At 37.7% G+C, this 26,502-nt stretch overlaps 1 protein-coding gene across 7 annotated transcripts in view; it reads left to right on the forward strand.

Moving 5' to 3' along the window:
• SLC36A4 (solute carrier family 36 member 4) overlaps positions 1 to 25,985 on the forward strand; it is a 121,837-nt gene extending 95,852 nt beyond the window's left edge. For 6 of the 7 annotated variants that reach the window (XM_030042934.2, XM_030042935.2, XM_030042936.2 and 3 more), the window contains one exon: positions 21,784 to 25,985. In XM_030042934.2, the coding sequence (XP_029898794.1) occupies positions 21,784 to 22,091 (308 nt within the window). In that variant the 3' untranslated portion in view covers positions 22,092 to 25,985. Of the gene's footprint in view, positions 1 to 2,132; positions 2,229 to 21,783 lie in introns of all 7 variants that reach the window. The other variant, XR_003927585.1, reaches the window with a different exon arrangement.
• The last annotated feature ends 517 nt before the right edge of the window (positions 25,986 to 26,502 follow it).

Consider the following 26,502-nt stretch of genomic DNA (forward strand, 5'->3'; position numbering starts at 1 on the left):
AATAAGTAGCTAATGTGGATTTCTGTTGAGATTCCTGCTTGGGACCCCAGCCCTTTTTAAGAACCTTTAAAGTGTGCCCATGACATAGCTTTTGAGTAATTGTGTGCCCCATTCGTCCTTTTATTAAAGCCTGGACCATTAGGTCACAGCTTGTGGACAAATTTGATGGGACCGCAGAGTTTCTGCAAAGCTACGATAATCACTTCTTCAACCATCTACTAACTTTTTGAGGAGTTGAGTAAGAACGTCCTCTCATCCCTTCTGAAATGCTGTGTGGATGAAAGCTACTCTTCATCTTGGTGATGAAGAATAGGAAAGTCTCTTCTCAGGGATGATTGGCGTATTGTCCTTTAGAGAAAGAATTGTTGAACTCCTTGCTTGGGCCAGGAAAAAAAGCATAAACATGGCCCGTAGTAACAGAAGTTCTAGCGTGATCTGTTTGCCTGAACTTGCCTATATAATGTGGGGGGGTGTCTCAAATTGTAATGCTTTTATTTATGTACAAAAATAAACTGAAGTTTCTGGAAGTAAAATCTTCAAAGATTGTCCAGTTACTGTTTTCAATTATGTAGCTCGAGTTCCAAATTGGACTTTGTTATCTTTTGTCGCTTGGCAGAGGGATTCTAATCCTCCAAACTTTCCTGCTTTCCCCAGCTACATCAGCCAGTCTAATAAAAAATGCAGCTTTTACCACAAAATTAACTTTATTTTAGGGAATATCTGGCTGCAGATACGAACACTCATAATTCAGGAAAGTCAAAAGTTAATGGCATAAAACCCATGAAGTTTTATTTCTGTTTTATTTTATCTGATTTTGTTTATTCTTAGTAGATACTGATCTTTTTATCTTAAAACCTCAGGTCCTAACTTATTTTCATCCCTTGATATCAATGACTTCTTTGCGTTCCTGTCCCTAGACATTACACCAGAAGAGACTGTTAGTTGATCAGTCTGAATTAATGAGTATCACTGGCTGATGGATTGGTGTTTTTTTGGTTTTTTTTTGTTGTTGGTTTTTTTTTTTTTAGTTTTAGTGATCTGTGTTACACTTCACTATGTTTCTTAGACTAGCATGCTGTCTTGAACTGAAGACAAGATGAAAATATTGTACTATGAAGTATTTTCCAGATATATCTGGCCTCGGCTTTTAGAACTCTTTTGTGCCTACTTCCCCTTTTTCTAGTCTCAGTTATGTTGTGTGCAGAAGTAAGATACTTTTTCTGTCCTGACTTACAATTTTGTGTACATCTCCAATGAGTGTAATAGCCCTTTTGCCATAGTATTAGTGGGACTTGCTCCCAAGTTACTTCCTCAGCCTAACCTGTAGATACTTCTCATGGTTGTTGCTCTCCTGCACCATGCAACATTCTGTAACTAGCGCCAGCGTTCCAGTCTGAGGCTTGTGTTCTAGTTCTTAGTGTTAAATACCTGTGCTCTTCTAGAAAGTTCTGAGTTTTCTATAGACCACGTGGAGAAAACCATACAGAATCTGTTGGTTTGTGGTTTTGGGGGGGTTGGTTTGTTTGTTTTAAATCTACTAAAGTTATAAGTTGGTAATTGTACAACAATAAGTTGTCACTAATTTGGGAAAACATCTTAAACATTGTAACAAAGGTTAAAGCCATTCTGGGGCAAAAAATTCTTTTGCTATGTTTAGCACATAGCTCAGGAGGAAGTGGTGCTGAACTGGTTTTGGTATGGGAGTTAAAGATGAAAACAAAAGACTTCAGTTTTCTAATGGAGAGGTTTTGAAGAAAATTTTTAAGGGATAATATTTGAAGAAAATTAAACTAGCATGAATAAGGATAAAATCACCATAATAATGGAAAGGAAGAGCCAAAAAAAGAATAGAAGAACTGTTCTCTGAAGATAAAGATATCATAGTTGTCGTATTAATTTACATAGTAATCTTTTACTCTTGGTAATCTCCTTCTCTTAGTGTTTGAGCAGCCTGCTGAAGTGATTGCTTTTATCATGGCCAAAGCTCTCCTTTAGGTTTGGTTTGGGTTTGCATTGTTACTAATTCTCAGTGTATTGCTGTTTCATTGTTCTTTCAGTGTTAGGTTACAGCTTAAGTTTCAGAAATTTTTAAAAAATCATTTACTTTTATGACTTGAACCAAATTTTCACAGAATGTGCCTGTCTCTTCATGGAAGCCAGTTTACAGCAAAAGAACAAATGAGTCTGTTACCCAGGGGATGACCTCTCTGTTTTAGAGCACTAAATAAGTAAGTCTACTTTTTTAAGCGGTCTCATTAAAGACAACATACATTTCTGGTGTTTCTATTTATTTATATTTCTCTGCATAGGAGACCATGAAGTCTGAAGAATTTACTCGGTAAAGTCCCAGGAATTTTAGACATAAGAATTCTGCCTAGGGCTGGTTTATCTTGTACATCTTTACCCTGTCCGACTGTTGTGCTGCTGAGTTAATCTGTATTTCTTGCAGTATCCCCTTATGAACATGACTTAAGCAAAGGGAAGCTCAACTTTCATACTTCTCCCTCATTCCATTGGGATTTCTCATAAATTGTTTTCCCTAAGTAAGTCTACTTTTTTAAGCGGTCTCATTAAAGACAACATACATTTCTGGTGTTTCTATTTATTTATATTTCTCTGCATAGGAGACCATGAAGTCTGAAGAATTTACTCGGTAAAGTCCCAGGAATTTTAGACATAAGAATTCTGCCTAGGGCTGGTTTATCTTGTACATCTTACCCTGTCCGACTGTTGTGCTGCTGAGTTAATCTGTATTTCTTGCAGTATCCCCTTATGAACATGACTTAAGCAAAGGGAAGCTCAACTTTCATACTTCTCCCTCATTCCATTGGGATTTCTCATAAATTGTTTTCCCTTTCTTACAAAGTTGTATCTGTATCTTCATGGCATCCAATCAGCCTGGAGTGACGTGAGCGTTTGGTCAAGCGGTCTTCCCTGTGGCTCTGGCTTAAAAGAAGGATGGGATAGCCAATGAATCCCTTAATTAATTTTCATCTTTGCAGACAGGACATTTACGTAGCCAGTAGAGACATGCAGGCTAATTAGTAAGTTGGAAGATGCCGAACATTGTCCTCTCCTGATGAGGAGCTGGGTCAGTAAAGATAAACATTTTAGTGAAGGGGTAGTTCAACTTTGGGGAAAAGTAAGTGCAGAAAAATTCAGCAAAACCATCTAAGCAGTATTTACTCAAATAAATTACTCAGACTAATTGACAATGAAGTCTATCAAGTACTTAGTGGGGAGACTCACAATGTTACTTAATACACTTTTGAAAGTCATTTAGATACAATTCCAAGTTGTTTTCAGATACATGCTATAAATAAGACCTATCAAGCATGCTACTAAGTAAGGGAATGAATATGACTGGGAAGCAAAGTAATTCTATGAGGAAAGGAAACTGAAAATTATTGTCAAAAACATTGAAAGTGTTTGTTTCCCTTCAGGAATGTATGTAGAATATGGAGCATAATGTTGAGAGATGTTGTCAGTCTTTGCAATTTACAAACAGAAGCCATTTCTCCTTTGTAGTACCATAACGAGCTATGGTCTGTGGGATTTCATTTCTCTTTGGATATGCTGTCCTAACAATAAGCTTGTAGAAGAAAACGGTCTAACTAGTACAGCTAACTGATTAGGAAAATGTTTCAAGCAATGATGTGGACTTGTTTTAATGTCTTAGCCACAAATGCAGCACAGAGAAAGATTTGACTACTAAGCAAGAAGGAAATGACTCAGCTAAATGTATCTGGGTACATTTTATGTTTACAAATTGTTGACATTGTTTCTAAACCTAAAATTGTTTTAATTTTCTAGTGGTCATTATTTTTCCTACCTATAAGTAGACCAGCAGATATTCAACTGTGGCTCTAGTAGGGACAAACTGTGGTCCAGTGAATTCCTTGCTATGGACTCTGTCCATGCAGCGAGTTCACTGGAGAACTGATGCATACTTCTGTAAGTTACATGTATGTGGCACTCTGGATATCACTAAACCGACAAGGGGCATTTAGGTAAGATTTTATCCAAATTTAAGGTGACAGGGAGTCAAAGTGCTCGCATTCCTTTAGCAGCACTACTTGGTAGAGAGCAAACTCTGCTTTCCTAGGGAAGGCAGGGGAGGTGCGGTCAGCATCTCAACTGACTGCAGTCTTGTGTGAGCTCATGTAAAAGTGAGTGAAAACTGTTCTTACCCATCTGTATTGCTAGGTTAGCATGACAGAGCATTTAAAATTTGAATAGCGAAATACCATATTTAATGAGTACTGAATGAAAAAATTTCAGAAATTGATTTGAAGTCTCTTGAAATGAGCCCCAGCAGGACATCTGCTGCTCAGGTTGGGTTGCAACTAGCAGGAGGTCCTAAATAAAGACTTCTAATTAGAAAAGCCCTTAATTTTCAAAATAATTTCCTAATTTATGGATGGGGAAAAACATTTTTCCTCATGCATAGGTAGATTGTTGTGCATAGAGCCGAATGTGCAGAGTTTTTCTTTCAAGATGCTAGAAGTGATAGGCAGATTGCAAGTAAGCCTTTTGAAGATTGCAAAGGATAAAGGTAGTGAAAGCATTCCTTGAAAATATTTGAGACCTTTTTCACCGTATATTGAAAAGAATTAGCAATAAAGAAAATGCTCGGGGCCATCAAAGTATAACTTTTCTGCCAGTTTATATACCAGCATCCTAGTGCTTCTTTTTCTTTTTGATAAAAGTGAAACATTGCTTTGCTTTTTAATTGTTTCTTAAAAAACTACTTCATAGCTGGAATTAGTCACTCCAGGCATTTTCTTTGCTAGTGCTTCAAATAAGCATAAAAGCTAAAATATTAATGATGCTTTAGTGTTATTCATGATTAGTAGTTTGATAAACTGATCCTCGCAACAGGCTTTCAAATGTCTGTCTTGTTTTATAAAGGATTGGAGAGCAATTGCTGGGTGGTAGCAGCTTGTTTTTTCTTCTGAACTGCCATCAGTCAAAATGAGCAATTTTTAAATTTTTATTTTGTTTTGTTTCCTCTACCTTTACCGTGTGTAATGGGCACAATGGTAACTTTAAGTCTTGAGATACAGATGGAAATGTATGAGAATTAAGTCCTCTTCACCAGCCTGCTGCAGAGTTAGGACTTTAAAGATCACTTGTCATTATAAAGGTATACACCCTTAAAATGTCAGAGCAAAATTAAGAAAAAAATGTATAGCATATTTAAATGAATTACATCCTTGCAGTGTTACATTCTCACATTACTGTTTTATTTTCTTTTTATGTGATTTTCCTTTGCCTGCCCTACTGAAATATTGCAACTCACTCTGAAGGGGAAGATACTTATGAATGGGTGTATGATCTGCTTATGTGGATATACTGGCTCATTGCATGCCATGAGCAGAAGGGATCCATAAGACCTTGTCATTTACTCTTGAAGGACTTTCTTTTTTATACTATATTCTCAAGTGCTTTGTCTAATCCAAAAAGAATCACTTATCTTGAGAGTGTGTAAGATATCTTGTGATAACAAAAGGGAGGGATAAATCTGAGCATTCCTTAGTATAAAAACTGTTCATTTCATTTGTAATAGATCTTTCAAGGTCTTTGGGAGAGGATCTCATAGACCTCACTGAGATCAAGTCTGGAAGAGCAATTCAGTCTTGAATGTGTGCCTAATCTGTCCATATTTAGTGCAATTAAGTACATACTTTTTTTGCTATACCATTTTGCATTTCATACAGTAACTGAAGTTAAGTATTATTTTTCTAATTAACTATAATAAATATTATGTAACTTAGGCAAATTACATAAAATACATTGTATAAATAAATAAATAAAATATTATAATAATTAAATATAATTACCCAATAAACATACTGGGTAATTCAGGCCATGGGGTACATGCTAAACTGTCATTCACACAAATATGGAACGTTACCACCGAGGTATGAATATTTGCTGGTGGGACTGAGAGCAAAATTTTTACGCATTTTGTTTTCTGACCATGTTAACAGTCCTCCATGGTGTTCTGTGATGTTCAGCCATGCCTAACCTATAAAATATGATTTTCTGTAACATGCTGTTTATATTCAAGATTGATCCAACCATCAGTTTTTGTTTATCCCAAAAAGCAACAGTCAATACTGATCTACCTTACCATAAGCCCCTTTTACTTAAATCCACATCTACTATAATTTTTCGTCCTTTTTCTTTTACTTATGTTGGAAAATACTCTTAATCCATTCTGATACAGTTTGATATTACCGTTCTCCTGTGAGTATTTTCATAATTCCTTTTTCTTGTTTCATTCATGACTTCTACTTTAGAGGAAAACTAATGAGAGGGAATTCTTCGCTGTCTGATCTATAAACAGCAGTATCATCTTTTCTAATTGACCAAACTTGTGGCAATTTTGTGTTCTTAATAATTCACTTGTTTTCTAAATTGATTCTTAATACTGACAATGGGTAGATCGATATTCTAATTCTATGGTTATAATCACATCCTTAAATCAATATTTACAAAACTCTTGGCAAGGAATAAACAGCTCCCTCAATTTAGGTTGAGAGTAAAGCAGTGCTCCAACATCCAGATCAAAATTTTGGGAACAAAAACCAGTATAAGGTCTTTCCTATACTTACCCCACAAAGTTAATTTTGTTTAACAAAAGTACTCTAAATTTGAATACTACATTATAAATACAGTGTGATCCAGAACTAACGATGAAGTCATTGCACCAATTTTTTGACAGTAAAAAGTTAGGGGTTTGATGAATTTCAAACATACCATAATTCACTTTTTTGTGTTAGCTTACACTGTTTTTAGTAATACAAAGACCATAGAGAGCAAAGGTACATAGTAGTTTCCACAAGAATATTCCAATAAATTTTAATTAATGCAAGTATTTGTATCAAAGTATGGAGATGGTATTACATACTCTGAAGATTTTTTGTTGGCTTTAGTAGTTGATCTGATTAAGACGGCTAATTTTGGGTTTACTGGAAGTAAAATAAATCTTAACAATGATGCGACAATGAAATTTGCTTGCTGCTGTTGGGAAGTGACAAGTGTTAAAAGTCATGCAAAAAGGACATATTATTTGAGACATATGTTAGCTAGAAGAAAAAGATGAATATATGGTTGCTGGCAATCAAAATACTTTTATGTAAAATTAATCTTGCTAAATAAATCTGATTGTTTTTCTGTGGGATTACTAGATTAAAAATAATTTATAAAGACACAGATGTAAATTTAGGTTTTCATCACACAAAATTATGGTAATTTATCATTGTGAAGTAAGCATTTCAGATGAATTAAGTAGTGATTGTCTATATCTCATAAAGAAGCTGTCATTGAGGCTAGATACCCTTTAAAAATAGCCTGAATTCTGCATCTGGTGGAATCGGTACTAGATGTGACACTAGTTAGTGGTTTTGCCCATCACCTGAAAATTAGAATTAAAGCTGATAGAACGTACAGACAATACAAAGAGCCACACACTAATAAATAATGAAGAATACATAGCACACAGGCATTTTGATTAGTGCTTAATACAGCTGTGGGAAGATGGCATTCTAAGAAGAAAGGGAAGATAATGAGGTAATTAACTAGTTGAACCGGAGCTCAAAGTTCTGTATTGTGACTGAGGAAAGGACATAGTACTAATGGTTTTGTTCAGCTTATTATCTATACCCACGAAATAGTTAAGTGACTTCAGATAGTGGATAGAGCTTTAATCATCAAGACCAGATAGCAAAGGTTACTTGTCTGGAAGCTGACACCACACAAATTCCTATTAGAAAGCACAAACTTCCAGTGGTGAGGGTACTCGGCCACAGAGGTAGCTCACCTATGGAGGTAGTGTATCCTCCTAGTAGGGATGGTATTCAGGTCTATAAGGGACTCTCTTAAGTTTTACGTGACCAAGTGTAGATGCATACATGTATAATGTTGCATAAATAGGCGTGTAGTGTAGTTTCATTTGTGTTGCATCTGTCAGTGAAATGTCAACGTCTAACATATAGCCTAGGACATCAGGGGACTCAGCTGGGGAATCATTTTGATCTTATACCCTTTGTATTTCATATTTTCTCTGATACAGGTTTAAAAAGAGGGCAGATGATACTTATTTACCAGACTCTTCTCTGGCTTGATGCTTGGCACTGTCCTGGGAAATGGGAGCTGGCAAGCTTGACTTCTCTGAGATGTGGATATTGGGCTGGACCCAGCTCTACAGGAAAATATTAAGCACCATCAAAATGGATCTTTGTTTCAGGGTCTGGAAGGGGCATAATCATGGAGATGATGAAATTTAGGATCCCAAAGAGATTCATGTGAGTCGTGGGATTTAGGTGCCCAGGTTAGCTACTGTGATAGCACTTGTGGATGTGTGTAGCAGAAAACCAGCTCCTCATTTGGGCCTTTGTCCCAGAGGGCCAGGATTTCACAATGAGTGGTGCTGTCCCTTGGTATCACCATCACATAGGTAGTGCTAATTGAAAAAGAAGCATGGTGTTTTTGAGGGACTGTCTGCATTGGTTTACATTCTTCAGAGGCATGAGGTTTTCTCATAAAGACTTTTCTCCTGTAGTACTGAACCACAGTATTTTTAACTAAGTTCAAGTGAGAATGTTCTCTGAAAGCTGTATCTAATATAAGCCAATGCCTATGTTCTGTGTCTCCTTTCACATGTCCTTTTACCTTGACATTGAACTTTGGGGTAAGAGAGTAGTTTATATCATGAAAAGGAAAATCCTATTATCTTCAATTGTTTATTGTTTAATTATGCTGCTAGGTAAAAACATAATACCTAATTTAAATTAAAGTTTACTTCATGACTTTTGTCTGAAATCTTACCTTTTTTAGATACTTCTTTTTTGAGAACGAAAGGAATATTGAGTTGAAACATTAACTCAACAGTAACTTTTAGGGAAAAAAAAGTTGTTGGGTTTTTTTCCTGTGGAAAGTTAGATAATGATTATCTAAAGAGCTGTAGGATAGACATCAGCACCATGCTTCACATTCATCTCAGATGAGCTATAACTGGAAGCATACTCAACTTGACTTGCCAGGTTTCTGCACCTTTATTTGGAATGCTACCAGCAGGCACCATTTTTACTTTGGGTAACTGATACTTTTGAGGATGTTGGCAGCAATGGTTGTAATGCCTGCTAGTTAAAAAATGGCATTATAGTACAGTAATATCTTGAGCTTGATATTTAGTATTGCCTTTATTCTGTGGGAGTCTGTACTGCTTTGTAAACTATATTTACACATAATTGTTTCACTGTCCACTTAAAAGCATTACCAAAGGTAAGGTAGAGTTTGGTATAGGAAGAAAACCATCCCTAAAACAGAATGCAAAGCATTTGAGGATAGCCAAAAAAAGGTGTCTGATCACGTAACACCAGCTCAGTTCTTTAGTTACCATTTATTGTGTAGGCACATGGTCAATTAAGAGTAATGCTCTTTGGTATCAGAGTTCCACCATAAGTATTAAAGCTCTAGCAGCAACTGCAATGGTACTAAAGTTTATTATTTTCATATTGTTCTTATCTGTTACCGTCAAAGTGCCTTACAAAGGAACTACTCACTATTATTGTTGCCATCTTGCAGATAAGGACGCCGGGGCATGGGGAGGAGAAAAGATATGCCCAAAGCTACTAAGAGACCCAGTGCGAGTGACACATGCTGAAAACAGGTTTCCTATGCACAGATTAAAATCTTTATTTCTAAGTATAAGGTGCCTTCCCTTTGTTTATGGAGATACAAAATTACAGGACCTGCAATCCCAAACATTACAACCATGGGGGATTTATAAGCTGTTTGAGAGCTCGTCTTGTCCTGGTACTTTTACAGTGTTGAAAATCACTTTCATTGACCATTTCTTTAGACCAGCTGCACTGCTTGTCTTCTGATAGACTGCAAAAATGTTAATTTTCCAGTCAATAGTCCATCAAGATGCTTTCTGCTGCTTTGCTGTCTTTCCTTCTCAGCTAAGTGCTTGTTTGGTGTGCTGCTGTTTCTGAGCAACCTACATCCTATGACTACATCCTATGCAGATCTGTCAAATCACTGGCTCTTACGAGTACTGTTTTTAACAGAAAATTTCTTGACATGAAGACTGCCTGCTGTTTTATGTTGACCGTTATAGGGCAGGAAATTTAACTACTTCATTCTGAAGTAAAAAGCTGATTTGAAATGTAACTTTAAGTTTGCTAAACTTAGGAACAATAGAAAACATGTTTGTTTCAGAAGACTGTTTCCTCAGAAGCCATAGTGAGACTTTTATAGCTGTATCATTTCTATGTTGACAACATGCACAGGTTTTAAAATGTTTTTTTTTCCTTTAGAAATGTTGAAATGGAGCTGTGTTTTAAAAACCATGCACAAAATCTGAAAATTCCGCTGGCAAAACTTCAGTAAATCAGCAATTTGGTTTCTTAAAAAAAACCACCCAGAACACATAGCTTGAATAATCTTCTGAATCAAGAGTAAAATTAAATTTTTGGCAAACTTCTTTGGGTGATTTAATGAACACTGTTACGTTTAGAAAACAATAATTGAAAGGTAATTTTGTAGGTGAAAACTATAAACCCAGTGTTTGGGACACTCGAAGTGGGATTTAAACCTCAGTCCCCTGAGGAGAGCATCAAACCTGAGCCCCCCTATTCCTGTGTAACTGCTGTAAGATTAGGTTATTATTTCCCCTCTCCCATCAAGTTGAAAAGATGATGGGGTGAGCTCTTTGAAAATTATAGCTGAAGGATACTATATAGCTGTACACGCTTATGTTATGCAGTCACGTGTTTATGTTGGGTGTTGATTTATTTGGGTCACAAAAAACTAAGAATGAAAGTTAAGGAGTGTGACCCCTTCTTTTGGGCATGCATAGCATACAGTGGGTGTTTCCAGACATCTGGCAAAGAGTGACCTGGGCAGTAAGCCCCAGCCTGCAGCGAGCACAGCTGACTCTGGGAGAGGACAGTGCTTCAGACACACGCTGCGCCTGAATTTCCCCATGCTGAGCTGTAGGCAGCTATGCATTTGGCAGTCAGGTTCTCCTACATGATGAAGCAAGCTGCTCTCTCTGAACTTCACTTTGTGAGGTGAAATACCAACAAATTAAGATTAAAAACATCTGCAGATGACTGCATTTTTTGATGGATTTGGACTACAAGCCATAATTCAGTACTTCATCTGCCTAAGCCTGTCAACACAGGGAGCTGAACCTCAACTAGCTACCGCACATGATTGTCTCTGGGAAGCTAAGGCACTCGGCAGCTTGTTTTCTCTGTATCATCAATCAACACAGCAGGCTTTAATTTGTGCCTGTGACACCAGCTATTGCAAAGTGTTATTTTGGAAATGCATTGGTCATCCCACTGCAGTGTGATTGTTTTCTTTTTATGGGCATTATTTTTTAATTTGCTTTTGATATGTTGCAGTGTATTCACAAGTTATTTATTAGCATGTCAGTAATAATATAATACCTACCATATGCAATAGGTATTGATCATACCAAAAACCTCTGCATTTTCACGGCCCAAAATAAACAGGCCAATTCAGATACTTAAAAAGTACATGAGAATCCAAGCATTTGCTTTTTATGAGAAACTTTTAACATTGTGTAAAATCAGAGTGTGGCTTCCTGTTTGAAAGTGGCTAAAATTTCTCTGGGGACTAGAGTATTTGGTTTGTAAGATACTTAGCACTACTATTATTTAAATAATACAATGTATCATCTGAAGCTATCAATAAGCAAGAACAAATATCTTTTTAAGCCATTTTTCTTAAGAAATTAAAAAAAACTGTGAAGTATCACTATTAAAATACCAATTTTAATCAATTTTTGACTCATGATTAAAAATCAATGATGTAAATTAATTTGGAATTGAAGGTGATGTCAGTGGTCTATCAGCACTCTTACTTTGTGCTATAGGGACATTTTTGTGAGACGTTAGTATTGTAGTGAGCGTATTATCATTTTCTAGGCTTAAAGAACATCATTCGTATCATCTTAAGTGATCATTTCATGGTTTTATCAGTTACAGGAAACTTTTACTTTCCCTACTAGCTGTAGGATTTTTACCAGCCTGCAGGTAGAGTATGACCCATTAACCACTATTCTTTCGTCCAGTGAGTTTTTTACCCATCTGGTTTCCCTCCATCCAGATAAAAGAGTATTGTGGCAGATGGTGTCAAAGACCTTTCTAAAGCTGAGTAAATGACATCTACCGCTCTCTCCTCATCCATAAATCCAGTCGTTGTATCAGAGAAGGCAATCAGGATGGTCAAGCATGATTTATCCTACGTAAATCCATTTTCTGTTCCCAGATACCCTTTTCTCCTTCATGTGCCCAGAAATGTGCTCCTAGATGACTTGGTCCATGATTTTTCCAATGGGGGAAAGGGACCAAAGTGAAGCTGACTTGCCTGTATTTTCGTGGATTATTCTTTTGGACTTTCTTGACAACATTTACTTTCCCGCAGTCACCAGGGATCTCCCCCAGTTTCCATGACCTTTCAAAGACAATATAGAGTGGTGTTAGAAGGACGTTGGCCAGTTCTCTTCAGCACTCTTGGATGCAACCCGTCATGTCCTGTATACCTTTACGGTTTGAGTTCTCTCAGGTAATTCCTGATTCAGTCCTTATCCACTGATCATAGTTCTTGTTAAGCTCTTTCACTCATCACAGGGGCTGGGAGACCAACTGAGGCAAAGGCAACACTTGAGTCCCTCAGCCTTACCTGTGTGTACTGTCACTAAATCCCACACCTCATTCAGCAGCAGACTCACACTTTCCTTCTTCAACCTTTTATTACCAATGTGGTTGTAAAAGCGCTTCTTACAGCCCTTGGCATCCCTTGAACATCTTGACTTCAGCTGAGTTTTGGCTTTCCTGAGACCATCCAGACATGTCCATGTGATGTTTCTAAATTTCTCTTTTTATAGCATGTCCCTGCTTCCATCTCCTTTATGGTGTTTTTTTAGGTTAGAGCTCTGTCATGAGTTCCCTCCTTAGGCAAACTGGTCTGATAAGTCTTCTTGTTTGGAAATTTTGCAAATTAATGTGTTCCTGCTAATGGAAGCTGTAGCACATACTCCCAGACACAGGTTAGAGACTCTTAGCTCAGAAGTTTTATTACAGTCATCCAGAACAGAATCTTCTTGTTCTGTAATTTATTTACTACTTGGGGGGAGAAGGGAGAGCTAACTGAATCTGTTATTTAATAAATTTTTTAGTCCTTAGATGGTAATTAGAGAAGATAATTTATCTGGCATAATAGTTGTGATTTATGGCATCCTGATGGATTCTATTCTGACAAAAGAATTCCCCATTAACAGAGATACTTTTTGTCATCTTAATCAGCTGTTCCTATAATAATCTTTAATAAAGAAATGTAAAATTTGACTATGAAATAGAACAAGAAGCCTGAAGGATAAAGATAAGTAATTTTAACTATTCCTAAAGGTGTCTTTTGCAATGTGTCTCCTTTATATGTACATGTTTAGTATTTATGGAGCAAAGTATAGTAGTTTAAGATTAAAGCTAAATACATTCAATTTAATCTTAATTACATTGAATTTTGCTCACTTTATGGAGTAATCAAAAGGTATATAATGAAATTTTTATTTTCAAGGGTGAGGGCAAGACAAACTCTTTTATATAAAATTCTTTTAACTTATTATTGCCTGAGTCTTGCTTTCATTATAAGACAATAAAGTAGCCATGGATCACTGCCTACTTTCCTGTGACATAACTCGATATACATAGTGCATCCAAGAGAAAGAATGGGGAGTATGGAGTGATGACGATGAGTGAAGGGAGACACGACTTTCCAGCAGCATCGGAAGCAGCATAGCTGGCTCTTCAAGGCTTAGCCTCTGCTCTCAACTTTTTTCTTCACCTCTGCTCCCCATAGCAAAAACAGTCTTGTCCTTGGATGAGCAAACATTAATTTTTGTTTGAGCTGTTGGGAGCCCTCCAGCTGTCTCAGAGTCACAATTTATTTTAAGAGACTGAGAAAAAGAAGACAGAAGTTTAATTGCAGACTCATTTCTGGTGCGTCCATGGAATCAGATGTCTGAAGGAGAGTGACTGGCAGTGGGAACAGTGTCGGTACTGTAATGGTATAAGATCATCCATTTAGAGCTCAATATTAATGACTTTCGCTGCATGCTTTACATTAATTTGTTGAATCTGGCTGCATATAGCAGTTGTTTACATTATTTCACTGAAGTATGTCTAAAAAGATTTGTATGATGAAGTATCAGTAGCAAAGCCCAAATAAACTTACTGCAGAGGCAAATGAATAAATACAGTGTTTCAAATGTAACAGTCTAACCAGATGTCATTTGTGAGCCCATGGTTTGTAGTTAATTAAATGGTGGAATACATTTGCCCATAATCCAGCTTGTGCCGCACCAAGCACCTGTGCTCGCTGGTTTTATGAAGATCTCTTGGTGTTGCAGCTCTGGGCAACCTGCAGCATGAGGAGCTTCTTATGTCTTGCTGCCTGGTTTGCTTTGTATGTTGGCATCCAAGAGGGGTGCTTAGTAAAAAGACATTAATTCTGAAGATCTGATGGGGGGGGAAGACAGAACAGGATGAGGAGGCCAAGCAGTTTATTAACTACCACTTTGACATTTGACTGGGAGTGAGCAAGTCACTCCAAGTGGTCCTGAGGAGGTGAGCGGAGGGAAGAATAGCCTTACAGCCGCGTGCGTCACTGCTACTCCGTCCCTGACCCTGTCCATCTGTACCTGCTCGCGCGGCCTCCTCCTGCGTGGGATTGCTGTGACGCTGAATTCTGCTTAAAATGGGTGCAGATCTTGGAAACTGAAGTCTGAACAAATTACACTACCTGAATTTTGGGGTCGTATAAAGCACAGACGGCTAAGGGGGAGAGATTTTATTTGTGGAGCACAGGGGGGACCACTGTCCTGGAAGGGGGCTCTTGTACCAGTGGTATGTGCCAATCCTTAGCCTTGGCTGTAGGTATTTTAGGTAATCTGGTAAGAAAACTGGACTCGATGCCCCTGTTAAATCACTGTTTGGTATGATGTCATTCTTTATGCATCTTTCTGCATAAGGAATAAAAAGAATATAAATATAAAACCTTCTGTAAATAGCTTTGTAATATCTGATGCAAAGTGCTGTAAAAAATGAATTGACTTACACATCTTTGAGAAACTGATGTGGAGGTTCTGGGGAGGGGATGGATCTGCCCATTCACTGAACAGGTTATTAAGGCTCTGCTGTGTGTCAGGGCAGTGTCCTGGATTACCTCTCATTGTGAAGGGTAAGGATATTTAAACTATCTTCTCCTGTATGAGTCTAGTCTTTCCTAATAACATTGGACAAAGCAATCATAAACAGTGAATAGTAGTGTGAGGGCAAATGATGTGAAGTACTTGCTGTCTCTGCCTACTGTATGTTGCAGGAAGATAATGATGAAAGAGTTTTTCATGCCAAAGGGAATAAAGCCAAACCGTATGATGTGTGTGGCTGTCCTGTGTGCAAGCTGTATCTCTTTTTCTCTCCAGGGTGACAGTAGAATTTGTCACCTTGTAGTATAACTGCAATTTATCTTCTGCTTTTTTCCTTTTTCTGTTTAGCTTTGGTTTTGAGATTGAGCTGGTGTTTAAAAGCATGCTTTTTAAGAAATTAGGTTAAGAAAATTATTTTTGGTGAAGACTGAATCTAAGTAATTTTTGAAGAAATTATCTTCTGTACGTATCTTATAGTCTTTTTATGTCTCAAAGAACAGCTAAAACAAACGCCACCTCAAATCCTATGTTAATTAGCATTTCTAGCCAGGAAAAAAAAAAAATTGCTAATTCACAATTATGTAATATCAGGATCTTTATCTAAAATCCTTTTTTTAAACTGCATCCATCAATACGTAGATTTCTTTCTACCTGTGTGCAAAGTTCTGTAAATTACTCGCAAATGCCCTTAAGTAATTATTTGCATTAGTTTATCTTCAGGTTAGTAAGAGGTTTCTACTCGGTCTTGTATTCCTTTGTACATATGTATCAAAACACAGTTTAGTTTCCACTGTGGAACTCTCAGGGAAGGCGTTATTTTTTTTTATTTATTTAAATGAACAGCTTTTTATTGAAATACTAAATTTTGTTACATTTTGTCATTTATTTTTAAAATTGAATTATTTTAACTGTGTTGTAGTATGTTACTGTTTTATAAAAGAGAGATAAATGATTTATTGTGGTTCTCTAAATAAGTCTGCAATGTCCAGCTGATGTCAAAGGGGTAGCACGCACTATTTTGCCTGCCTGCAAGCCAAGGTGGAAGATATAACTCCTGTACAGAGCATGGAAATACATTTGCAGAGAAGACACAACACAGATCCCCTGGTCAAATGACCACTTGAGAAGACGTAGATATCCTGACTTTCTAGTTGTCCAGCCTGCACGTGTAAACTCCTTGCAGCCAAAGCTGCTAAGCCTTCTGGGGTACTCTGTAGCAGAGAAATGGTTTTCTGTTCTCTTAGGAGATAAAGGAAAATAACTTGGGCGATGTGGAGGGGAGTGTTGCAGAAAAGGAGGAGTGAGTTGGAAGAAAATATGAAGATGCTGCATTAGGGAAGGGGATCCAGGAAACAATGCAGTAGGGTGAAGGGAAGAAGAGGATGCCAGTTTGACTGGCTGAGCACTACTGCAGTAAGGAAAGATGGACAGAGAGCACAGCCTGGGATATTGGAATAGGAAGGAGGATTCAGGCTGATATTTTGAAGTGCCATTTCGCCTACAGGCAGAATTCTTTGGCAAATGTTTAATTGTAGGCATTTTTTCTTCCTGGAAGGGACTCTTTCTTTGCCATGTCATAGGCGTCTGTCTGTTTAAAATACAATTTTGGTTTGTGCTTTTAGAAAGTTGTATGTATGTCAGACACCCATCTTTAATACATCAATGCTCCAGTCTTCTGATTTGGTCCTGGAAAAGCAGTACAAATAGAGAGTAAGTTCGGGGTGTGCTGACATCCTGCAGAAGAGGGACCTCTTCAGCACTATCACTGCCTTTAAAGAAAACTGGTTGTATATTGCTTGAGCCAATTATTTTGCTCTTCAGCTGTGTGAATTTACCACTCCCTAGTAATATCCAGCATTTCTTGTACTTAAGAAGGCCTCAGTCTTTTTCACCATGCATATTTATAAAATCTGCTGTTAGGACAATTTGCTTGGGCCATACTACTGATCTGCTAACGTATGTATTACTTCTTTTCTTCAGATGCACATGCTTAAATACCACTGACCTGTTTTTTGTCAGAATTATGTTTGAATACTTAGATAAAATCTAAAACCTGGTACTATCCGGAAAGTAAATTCTTTTAATGATTTTACTAAAGAAATATTAAACAGCTTTATTATTCGGCTAAAATAAAATTTAGTAGAAATTATCAGTATTAGCCTTTTAAATTTCAAAATTGCTTTCTGGCTTCCTATAAGATGCTTATAAATCAATTAAGTCCTACTAGAAACATGGAAAAAAAGCTTTTGAAGTGAGCTGTATCATTAAAATCTCGTGATGAAGTCATAATATGTTTTGCTTTTGATCTGTGTATGGACAGGACTAAAATTATAATTCAATCTTTACTTAGATCCATAGGTCCTAATTACAGCAGTGCCCATCTTGCTCATGGGAATTTAGCATGGCATATGCGTTACTTTTTGATAGAAATAAAGTAGCTCAATATTTGATTACTAGAGGAAGTATTGGAATATGGTAATCACATATTTGACTTCATCTGCAGTTATAAAGCACTTAGGCAAGGTAGTAGTAAAGATGGCAAGACTATTTTTTTCCCAGCAATCTCATTGAAATTACCTTGGCAAGCAAGTCTGGCTAGTAGTGTGCTGATTCTGTAACAAGGAAAGTTGTAAAAGAAGCAGCACCATAAAATAAACAGAATAAAATCAAAGGTATCTTTCCACTGGGGTGATACGTTCCTCAAGAAAATAGGAACATTCTGCTATTGTATTCCTCCCCCAAGAAAGCCCCAACTGACACAAATGGGTGACTACATAGCTGAGAGAGGCTGGAGAATCCATTAGTAGTTTTTGAGATTAGGCTGCAGAGTTTAGGGTAGAAGCAATACGATGCTATCTGTCATTATCTCGGTGGGATGCTTTGTTTATACGTGTCGCAGATGGAGTCATGCACTTCACTCGTAAGAGAGAAGCAACAATACACTTCATTGATACAACAAAGTTCAATGGTAAATGCAACAGTGGTTTAACAAGATTTGATGGCAAGGTACGTTTGATTATTTACTGCACAGAGGACAGGGTCAGACAGAACTGTTGGGGAGACCCTCCCGTTGAGTGACAAGGTTCAGAAAGGACCCCCTTGTGTTCTAAATGCCTTCTCAGAGAGGAGTCTAGGTGCAGCTGGATCCACTCCTAGTCCCAGACTTGGTCAACAGTTGATGTCTAAAGGATGATATAGGCGCAATCAATCCTTTTTATCACTTAGCTAAGTTTTCAAAGTTTAGCACGCTGTTAATCACTTAGCGAGAATCTGTTGCGGCAAGGAATCTCTCAACCTCAAGGAGTAACTTCGAGAGTTGTCCCTACTCAAGGGGAGGTCCTGGCCCGCAGCCCGCTGCGGTGCAGGAGAGCTCAACGGGCCCTGGGCTCTCCACTGTTTATAAAGGTGATTGGCTTATAGTCATATTTGCATACCCACAAGCCAGCATACCAGATAGCCCTTGGCTACTACAGATGTTGCCGTCCGTTCCCCAAAGCCCGGAGTAAGCTGGATGCAGCCATCAGGACCCCCACGGGTGGTTTTGGCTTAAGCCGGGGGTGGGGCGAGCACACCGCCACGATCTGGCCCTTGCTCTTTTATTCAAGCCTGAAGACAATTTAACTGTTGGCCGAAAACTAAGTGTCATATTAATACTGTAGGACTTATTTCTTCACTTGAGATTCCCACAGCTTCCAAACCAGAAAGTTTTATGACTGTTGATAAAGGTTCAGAATTTCTTCTTGATGATGTATTTTTAAAACCTATGCATGGCTGGGAAAATCAGGCTCCCTACCTGTAGGAATGCCCCTTGTTTACTTCTTCTGGAAAATGGACCCCTTTCTTAACTTTGAGGACATTCTTTGGTGGGTAATAAACATGAGTTGTATTTCTCTTGGATTGTTAGAGAATGAGTAAGACACTTACGAAAACCTCGAAACACATTTCCAAACTTCCTCCCACAGCAATATCCAGATTCATACAAATTCGTATGAGCCAGACAAACATTTGACGAGATCCAAACAAACACACAGCATTTTGCTTTTCTGTAACCTGAAGCAATTATAAACGGTAGTTTTATTTTTTCCAATTAAAAAAATATGAAGAATATTCTTATTATTTGTAATGAAGCAGAATGTTTCAAACAAAACTATGAACTATAAATTAATGAGTACCTTCTAAATTCTGGACATGTAGAATTGAAAGAGGTCTATTACAGAAGTTGAAAATCTATGTTTAATGAATACACCCACTACATCTATTAAATTGGCAAGATAATAAATGTGCAGCGCTCTCTTTTACTTCAGAAGAACACATTCAACATACTCATTAGCTGAGAGTTTTACCAGTCATTGCAAATATACTTCAGCTGCGCTTTTCACTTGCAGACTGTGCGTTGCTGTGCAAGTATCAAGCATGCTTGCCAAACAGTCTGGTCTGAGCACTCGTGCTATATTGTTTGGGCATTCATGGTGCCTAGTCTTATGGCTTGAATGGAGTTATGGCTGCAAAAGTTAGAGAGGTGGGTACTTTGTAACTTATTGACTTTGGCATAATTCCTTTCTTGTTCCATTCAACTTTGTCCTAGAAAATGCATAAACGTGTGGCATTTCCAGTCTTTTAATGTCACATTCATGCAATGGAAGAAACAGTTTGGCATCGAGTAGGTCCATCGTAACAGTGGGATAAAAAACTTGTCTTATCTATTTTTGAATGTCAGGGTGTTCTTAAGGTTTCCCGAAGGACACCTCTATCTCTGCCCAAGCTTCGTTTGGCCACATGGTGCCTCTCATATCTCTGTAGAATCACGAAGTGTTAATAAACTATAGTTGTGACAAGCAAGAACAAGTTAATTGATTTTTCTTGGCAGATCTGTGCATGAAATGCTTCTTTCAGATAGGATGGGCTGGAGAATCCTTTATCCCTCTGTGGGTTTATAACTTAAGTCTTGCCCCCTTTTTATGTGAGATCTTTGTAGTTAGGGGTTTTAGTAAAATGTGTAGCAAATGGTTACCTGGTAGCAGCAGATAACTGTTGTGTTCTGTAAGTGAATTTTGAGTCTATTTGCCAATGCGGTTTTCCCCAAGTTAGATATTCTCAATGGAGAACATCAACACTAACATAATTGAGTATGTTACCTTTCATCATCAGATGTTGTCAGAATTGGAGGCAGCTGGTTTATTACCTATTACTGCAGCAAAGATGCTCTGCAAATAGAAAGCTTATCTTGAGAAATTATAAAGCTGATATGCACCTTCTGGTTTTCATCCTCACGTGTTATGTGAGGAATTCCTTCCTGCTTGTTCCATTTGTTTATTGCCATAAACATTGTCTACATAATATTGGTTGGTGGAGGAGTTGCTCTAAAGCCAAACGTGCTTTGTTATGGCTTAAGAGTTAAGAAGGGAGGTGTGGAAGAACAAAGCATATTATGTGGTATTTTTGATTTGCTAGTGGCTTTTACGCCAGTTTTCCCCATTCTCTTTCTTCCTGATTGCTTCCTTGTCTTGATGAGAAGTGATAGAAAATGGCAAGCAGGCAGATCATGTGGATAGTTACACTAATGTCTGACAGCTAGAAGGCAATATATTAATGGAAGGGAAAAAAGACATTGCCACCAAATACAGAGGATCATATAGAGGCCTGTGCTCAGCTGGCCTTTGAAAACTGTTTTCTAATACAGGTCTGAAAACGTTACATGACAACTGGTGTATCTGACTTAATAGTAGGGTACCTTGCCTAGTCTTGCCAGCTGAAGGGGTTAAAACCAGAAGCGGTTCTGCTCCAACATGATGGATTCTGTTTCTATGAATGGCATAGTTTCAGGAGGTGAGACCAGCCATGCCGTGCTAAAAGTCTGGTGGGCCTTGTGTTCAGACTTGTCTCTTGGCAGAGCTAAGTTCTCGTTCAGTTGACTGAGCAGCTATTATAGTGGCATTTTACAAATTGAATGCAATTGTATAGACCAAGATTTTTCAAGAGGCAAGTTTGTAGGTAAAAGTGACTTAAATGATTCTGAGACTGCCAAGTGGTCAGTGGGTTTGGTTCATTTTGAATAATTTTATGTCACTTTTAGATTATTAGTAATATATAGTAATTAATAGTAATATATTTTGCCCACTGTCTCTTGGGCAGCATGCAACAGACCCTTCCCCTGCTCTTCCAGAACTTTATTCTTTCATCATAAAAAACAAGAACCAAAAAGGTAAAATGTCTCCATACAATTTCATATTTCTCATTTCTCCTATGACTTGCAGGCCAAATTTATTTACTCTGTAAGTACAAGAACACTTTAAGATCTGCGAGCTCAAGCAGAAATTCAGAATTGAAAGTGAATATCTCACATGGGCATGAAGATATATTTTACTCACAAGTACATGCATTAATCTATCTAGTGCACACCACTTGTAGCTGGAAAAATAGTGAATGATGGAAGTTTTTAAAAAGCCTGAACCACTAGATTATGTGTTTGTCGTGGTTTTTTTTTTCATGATGTTGAATCTGAAGCCACTATTGTTATTCTTGTGTTTTAGGTGCTGTAGCAGTTTTGATCCCTCGACTAGACCTGGTGATTTCTTTCGTCGGAGCTGTCAGCAGCAGCACTCTGGCACTAATCCTGCCACCTCTGGTTGAAATCCTCACTTTCTATAAGGAAAACTTAAGTTTATGGACAGTATTTAAAGACGTTTTTATAGCTGTCATTGGAGTTGTTGGATTTTTAACAGGGACGTATGTGACGGTTGAAGAAATTATTTATCCTGCATCCACAGTTCTAGCTAATGCAACAGAGAGCATCTCTGCAGATTTAAATGCTACAAAATTAATGAATGGTTTAAAGTAATAACCAGGCACTATGAACTATTTTGTTCTTAGCAAGAAATTCTAGATGGGTGGCAGACCAACGTGTGGGACAAATTCCAATGGATTTTAAATGAATTTTTGAAAAATAGCATGCAGCCCTTTATTACTCTGCTGTTTGTTCTTTCCTTCATTCCTTTCCATCTGCTACCTGAATTAACCCCTTTGCTCTCAACCTCTGCTCATCTAGTGAAAAACTGAATTGACATCAGGATTTAAAATATATACATGAATATAGGAAGGAAATATGATTTTAGGTTATTTGTGAGAAAAAAAGAATAATTTTTATAAGGAAGTCAAGATGCCTTTCTCCTCAGAAAAGGTGGAAGTCACTCCATTTATCATATCCAGGCAGCAAGTCTAGGCACTACTGTTTTCACTCCAGCTCTGTTGTAAGGGTTGGAGTGGGAGCTCAGTGGTGCATAGACCTTCTCTTGGCTGTCTCTGACAGGGTGAATTGCACTCCAGTGAACCAGAGACACCTTAGTTTTAAAAAATCGCAACTGTGTTTTTCATTTCCATTCTGGGGACTTAGATATTTGTCGTGGAGAAGTTTTTGGGTAGTTGCAGTTGCCTGACTCTGATTCCTGGGAGTTGGTATGTCTGGAATCAGTGCACTGTGCAGAATGACTGTGACTCTTGTTCAGTTTTTTCACATTGGCTCCAAGGGAAGTTTTTCAAGCAATTGGAAGGACCAAGCCTTCCCTGGTTAGTATAGCAGACCACTGCTGGTGGTGGGTTACAACAGTAAGCATAAAGGCATTTTTTCATGCTGACCATCTTAACATTTAAGCAGAAGAATGGACAAGACTGTAAGGTAAGTTTTAGAGGTATAGGCTGGATCTTTTATTACACCAAAAGTCAACCAGTTAGGAGTATTCTTGCCATCTTACATGATCTGTTACTATATGTTCCTGTACCATGAGCTGCTCAGCATGGCCAGACCCCTGCTCCAGGGAAATGGCAACTGTGATGCTCAGTAGAGCCACAGAACTCTGACCGTCCAGAGCAGCTTAAAGATACACGACGTTAATTTCTGTGTGAGAAACGAAAGGATGAGACACTACTTTCTAGAATGGAGCTTGTGCCATACTTTCACATGTATAAGCTGTGGGTTATTTGTGAAAGATCTTGTGATTCCACAGCACTGTGAGCTGGGGAGGGCACTGAGGATGTCTGTTTTGAAGCCCTTTCTTCCTCCAGTGCACCACCTGCCTGCAGGTTGTCTGAAGAAGTGACTCAGGACTTGCTTTCAACTACTGGTACTTTGTAGAGAGGTATAGTTTGAGAGACATAGGGTATACATGTGAAAATACAGTATTCTTTTAGAAAGTAATTATATATCCCTTTTGGATTTTGAATGAAAAGTTACAGGATGTTGTTCATCAGAGCAATATTACTTTTATGATGCAAAACCATTCAACACCACAAATGATAAGCAGTTTATTTTTGTACATTTTGGTAACTGCTGTCCTGACCCATTTTTTACATCATTTCTTTATCCTTGATTTCAACTGTACAAATGTATGAAATACTGTATTTTTTTTTTTACCTATTGCTAGAAGTCTGTAGACTGCCTATCTATATTTCTATTGGAACATAAAATAATTACTTTTGCATTCTTATGTTCTGCCTTAAATAGGATCTAACATGCCCTTTACTGATTTTTGCTTCTTTTGTCTATTTTGGAAGAAAAAAAGAACAAGTTGATAAGTTGGTAATTGGGTAGAAATTAGTTCTGTTCAGCAAGCCTGCGCATTGAGTCCCCAGCCGGAATCCTGATTTTCAGGGTTCGTATTTGACTTTTTGGCTCACACTTCATAGGTGACTTTCACTCCAAATGATAAAGCTTTATTTTTGTTCTTGTTTTCTAAAAACACTCTATATTTTGTACAATAATAGAACTGTATTTATCATACTCATTCCTGTTATGAAGAAACTCCTTTTTCTAAGGAATATTTTTAATGATAATATTCCCTGAAGAAATATGGTATGCCAAACCTCTCTACTGTATTCATACAAATTAAGATAGAAATATATATAATATTTTGCTTGCCTTCAGTATATTCTTCAGAAATCTACCATTTGGTAATCTACCATTTGGTATTACAGTGCTAGAGTAATATACTGCTAGATATATCTGTATTTGTATTGTCTTTTCAGAATACTTCCCTAGTCATCTACCACATGGTGACTGTATTTGAGCACTTTCATCTCCATGTTGATGAGGGCATTTCTGATAGGGATTTGTTATAGCATGTAGTTCAAACTGCATGTATTAGTTCAAGCAATAGTTCTGAGTAATGTTCTTATTTTCATTTTAGTGTGGACAAAGTTAAATACTTGGCAGGCACTTTAAAGGGATGAGTCCCTGCAGGTATGATACTATAGAATTAACCTTTCATATAAAAGTGCCACAGAGGCGCAAACACAGGTAGTTAGCGGAGAGGCAAAAGGTAACTTCAGCTTTTTGTCTTAAAGGTTTTTTAGTCTTTAGGCTGTTTTAAAAGACATTGAATCTAAGTATTTCCATCTGTTTCGTAATCAATCTGTTGTTTACCTAAACCATATGCTACACACCGATAGAATATATTTCTGTGTAGCATATTTTACTTGACATAAAATACTTCTACATGGAACATTTTTAGTAGGACTGTTAGGATTTAAATGAAAGTTATTTTTTGTGTTAGTTTTGCATCTTTCTACCCATGTGTGTTTGGAGAATAAAGGACTGTCAAGTCCATTCATATCATCTGTTCTGCATCAATTGCGTCCTAGTGAGCAGCCCTGCCAGCTTCTGCCATGGTGCAGAAGGACTTGACCAGTTCAGGTTTTGGTGGCGACTTTTGGCCGGTGCAAGTGAATACTGACATGGAACTATCAATGAAGATTTGCTGAGCTGGGTACCTAGAACCTAAGTAGGTGGCCTTGGTACCCAGATGAATGCTTCGTATCTTTTTGAAAGTCAGGTGACTTGTTTAGAAGCTTGATAGGTTTGAGGAAACTAATCTTAGCCATCAAACTTTGGATAACCTGGCCCAAATACAAACCCTTACATGTCTTACTGCCGTGTCTGACCGGGGAGCAGCCTGTCAAGGAGCAGGTTTTCAGACCGATGTATTGCCACTGACTGACCAGGTATGAAGTAATGTGTTTATGCAGTGGGCCAGTGTTGCCGTGTCTAACAATGTTGTATCTTTTGAATCTTTAAAATGTTAATTAATATATTTTGCACAATGTTGATTTTCTCCTACAGTGTAGGATTTTTGTTATTTTAACACTCATACAATGCATTTCTGTGGCTTGCTCTTTCAAATAGAAAGAGTCAGGAATCAGAGTATTGTGCTTTGGATAAGATTAAAATGTCACGTAGTAAACAACTACTAAGTCTGAATAATAAGAGTGTTCCTATGAAACATTGCCAAAGATTTAAAAGATAGGAAATTCTGACAGAAACCTCTTCTGAATAATAAGAGTGTTCATTCAGCTTTTAAAGTACTGTAATATAAGTTGCAAGTTAAGATGCAGGGAGTGAAACCGAGAGATTTAATAGGTGTGGTTTACATTAATATATATTTAAGATGGAAATGTACTTTAGCGCAAGCTAAATTAAACTGAAAAATGTATGTGACTGGCTTATGTTCCTGACAAGGAACAGAAAGCTATTGTATTTATATACTGTACCTGCACTTATATTTTACAATATAATATTGTTAATGGTTGTAATGTAATTTAATCATTAGCTGCACTGTAAGTAACGGGATCATTTTCTTGTCTGTAGCTGTTCATCCTCAAATATTGGGCAAGTAAGAGGGTGGGTTTGCCTAATGTTCTGTAACTTAAATCTTCTGTATCAATAAAGACTACAATAATATTACCCTGCTAACTCACTGATATCCTGCGTGTCACCACTACTGCATCACTAGAAGAAATAGCTGTCTTAATGCAGAATTTACCTTTGAAGTTATCAATGCAATGGTATGGGAATGGCAAGCAAGTGACTTGAGACTGTCAGACAAGCTCAAGAGCTGACTTTTCATTGAACGTAAATCTCATTTCAAAGTCATTTGGTGCTATTTGAGATGCCTAAGAGCATCTAGACATCCATCCCGTTTGTAGATATGACAAGAGACCTGAGCTCTCCTGAGCAGCAGTAGGAGACAGGGCAAGGTACACTAGGGCATCCCAAAGGGCAGTGCGTGCCTGTGCTTGGCAGCTAGACTGAGCCCCTGGACCATATAGGTAGTAATGGAGCTTAGAGTAATTTAGCTGACCAGCCACTCGGGGGGTGTGGGGGGTGTAATTTGTCCGAACATAGTACCTTGTGCCATCTTCAGGTGTTGCTCAGGTTTCCCATAAGTCATATCTTTGGTGATATCTGTGCAGCTCCATGC

The sequence above is a fragment of the Aquila chrysaetos genome, chromosome 19 (assembly GCF_900496995.4).
Source record: "Aquila chrysaetos chrysaetos chromosome 19, bAquChr1.4, whole genome shotgun sequence".
Lineage (NCBI taxonomy): Eukaryota > Metazoa > Chordata > Aves > Accipitriformes > Accipitridae > Aquila > Aquila chrysaetos.